The 2,553-nt window shown below is 59.0% G+C and overlaps 1 protein-coding gene across 1 annotated transcript; it reads left to right on the plus strand.

The window, feature by feature from the left end:
• The first annotated feature begins 311 nt into the window (after positions 1–311).
• Positions 312–1,656, plus strand: LOC120671234 (protein PHOSPHATE-INDUCED 1 homolog). Its single transcript, XM_039951516.1, has one exon. The coding sequence runs from the start codon at positions 428–430 to the stop codon at positions 1,382–1,384; it is 957 nt and encodes a 318-aa protein (XP_039807450.1). The 5' UTR covers positions 312–427; the 3' UTR covers positions 1,385–1,656.
• The last annotated feature ends 897 nt before the right edge of the window (positions 1,657–2,553 follow it).

Consider the following 2,553-nt stretch of genomic DNA (forward strand, 5'->3'; position numbering starts at 1 on the left):
TGAGGAGATGTCCGAGGACCGCTCCCGGCCGCCTTCGACAGTGAGATTGAGACCGAGCCAAGGCGAGATTGAGACGTCAGATTTCAGCTACTATTTTTTTTGTCTTTTTTGCTTTAAAAATAAATATTCTATTTCTATCTATATATATGTATTTGTCTATACACCTACTACAAACCTCTATATAAACTTATATTACTAAATGAAAACAAGTAAATAAATTACGCGCGCCTTGGCGCAAGGCACTCGTGCTTATCGATATCGAGTCCAGCGGGGATGAGCGGCGCCTCTATAAAAGCAGTTCTCGCCTTGGCTTTGCTTCCCACAACACTGCCAAGTGCCAAACACACCTATTCGCCTCCCTCCCATTCCCAACTGAGCGTCTGAGCCACTGAGCAGACCGTCTCGTCTCGAGAGCCTTCTCCTCCCAATGGCCAAGCACCAGCACGTTGCCTCCCTCCTGCTGCTACTGATGGCGGTCGCCGTAACCACGGCCCCGCCGTCAGCGGCGTTCCTGGTCCAACCCCAGCCGAACCTCCTCACGTACCACAACGGCGCCGTGCTGAGCGGCGACATCCCCGTCTCCATCCTATGGTACGGCCGCTTCACGCCGGCGCAGAAGGCCGTCGTCTCCGACTTCCTCCTCTCCCTCTCCGCCGCGCCGCGGGGGACGACGCCGTCGTCCCACGCCCCGTCCGTCGCGCAGTGGTGGAGCAGCATCAACCGGCTCTACCTCTCCAAGGCGGCGGCCGTCGGCAAGAACGGCGCACGCGGCGGCGCCGCCGCCGGGAACGCGCGGGTGGTCCTGGCCGGGCAGGTCTCGGACGAGGCGTGCTCGCTGGGAAAGAGCCTGAAGATGTCCCAGCTCCCGGCGCTGGCGGCCGCGGCGCGCCCCGCCAAGGCCGGCGGCATCGCGCTGGTGCTCACGGCGCGGGACGTGGCGGTGGAGGGCTTCTGCGCAAGCCGGTGCGGGCACCACGGGTCGTACGGCGGCGGCGGCGCGGGGTCGTCGTCCCACGCGGCGTACGCGTGGGTGGGGAACCCTGCGGACCAGTGCCCCGGGCAGTGCGCCTGGCCGTTCCACCAGCCGACGTACGGGCCCCAGGCGCCGCCGCTGGTGCCGCCGAACGGGGACGCCGGCATGGACGGCGCGGTGACCAACCCGTTCGGGGACGGGTTCTACCAGGGCGACCGCGGCGCGCCGCTGGAGGCCGCCACGGCGTGCGCGGGCGTCTACGGCAGCGGCGCCTACCCCGGGTACGCCGGGCGGCTGCTGGTGGACGCGGCGACGGGCGCCAGCTACAACGCGCTCGGCGCGCGCGGGAGGAAGTACCTGCTCCCGGCGTTGTTCGACCCCGACACGTCGGCGTGCTCCACGCTGGTGTAGCCGCCGTAGACCACCCGATCGTGCCGAGGCGACGGACCTCCAAATTAAAAAGAAACTGTTTCTCAAGTGTTGCTATCTGTGTAAATACTGTACAGTACAGTGAGTATCATCGTGCGTACGTAGCTGCCGGGCAGTGCTACTGCTAAATAAAGGGCCTGTAAATTAACTTGTACGTAGTATCGTGTATTCGTGTACCGCAGCTGCCATGTACGGTGGAGCTCAGGAAGCTTATCGGCTAGGGGATGAGGTCCTGAGCAAGACGACGCCACGCCGAGAAGGGAGATCCAGTCCATGCTCTACCTTATGAGTTTTGGACACCAAAGGCATGCGTGCATCGAGAACGGGCTCATAGCCCAGTGGTGTGCGCTGCGGTTGTGCAGGCTACCCGCCCGAGTTCGATGCCCAGCATCGACACTCGGGTGTCTCACCGGGGCTTGCCCCCAAATTTGAACAGTTTCCATTTGAATGGTTTCCAGACGCCTGCCCCTCACGTGTGGAGTCACATACGGACAGCGACGCGCTCATCACTTATAGAGATTTGGAGGTTTCTGGTGATCTCTAGTTTCCATTTGAATGGTTTCCAGACGCCTGCCCCTCACGTGTGGAGTCACATACGGACAGCGACGCGCTCATCACTTATAGAGATTTGGAGGTTTCTGGTGATCTCTAAAAGAACGCGGTTTGGAGGTTTCTGGTGATCTCTAAAAGAACGCGGTCTTCGTATCTGTGTGTAGTTGTAGGTCTGCTTGTATACATATGGTGTGCGTGTGTAGGGTGGTGTGTGTATACATATGGTGTGAGTGTGGTGTGCGTGTGTAGGGTGGTGTGTGTATACATATGGTGTGAGTGTGGTGTGCGTGTGTAGGGTGGTGTGTGCGTACATGTATGAACAGATGCTACAGCTGTACCCAGATGAAAGACGTAAAAAAAAAGGCATGCGTGCATCATGGAGTGACACGTAAGGTACGATTTGCTGGCGACCATACCGCACGTGTGAAAGTGCATCCGTGTCTCTGTCACCCTGGTGTGTGGTTTGGCCACTGGCCTGCCCCCGGGATGGCGACAAAATGGACATGCTTTTCTTAAACGGGCCAGGATACATTCTGTGACGGGCGATGAAAGTAGCCCATAATTACTAATGGGCTAATATATTTGCTCTGGTCCAAATT

Source organism: Panicum virgatum, chromosome 4N, assembly GCF_016808335.1.
Source record: "Panicum virgatum strain AP13 chromosome 4N, P.virgatum_v5, whole genome shotgun sequence".
In the NCBI taxonomy this organism is placed as follows: Eukaryota; Viridiplantae; Streptophyta; class Magnoliopsida; order Poales; family Poaceae; genus Panicum; species Panicum virgatum.

Coding starts and splice junctions, on each gene's coding strand:
- LOC120671234 (XM_039951516.1), top strand. CDS start 428: ATGGCCAAGCACCAGCACGTTGCCTCCCTCCTGCTGCTACTGATGGCG.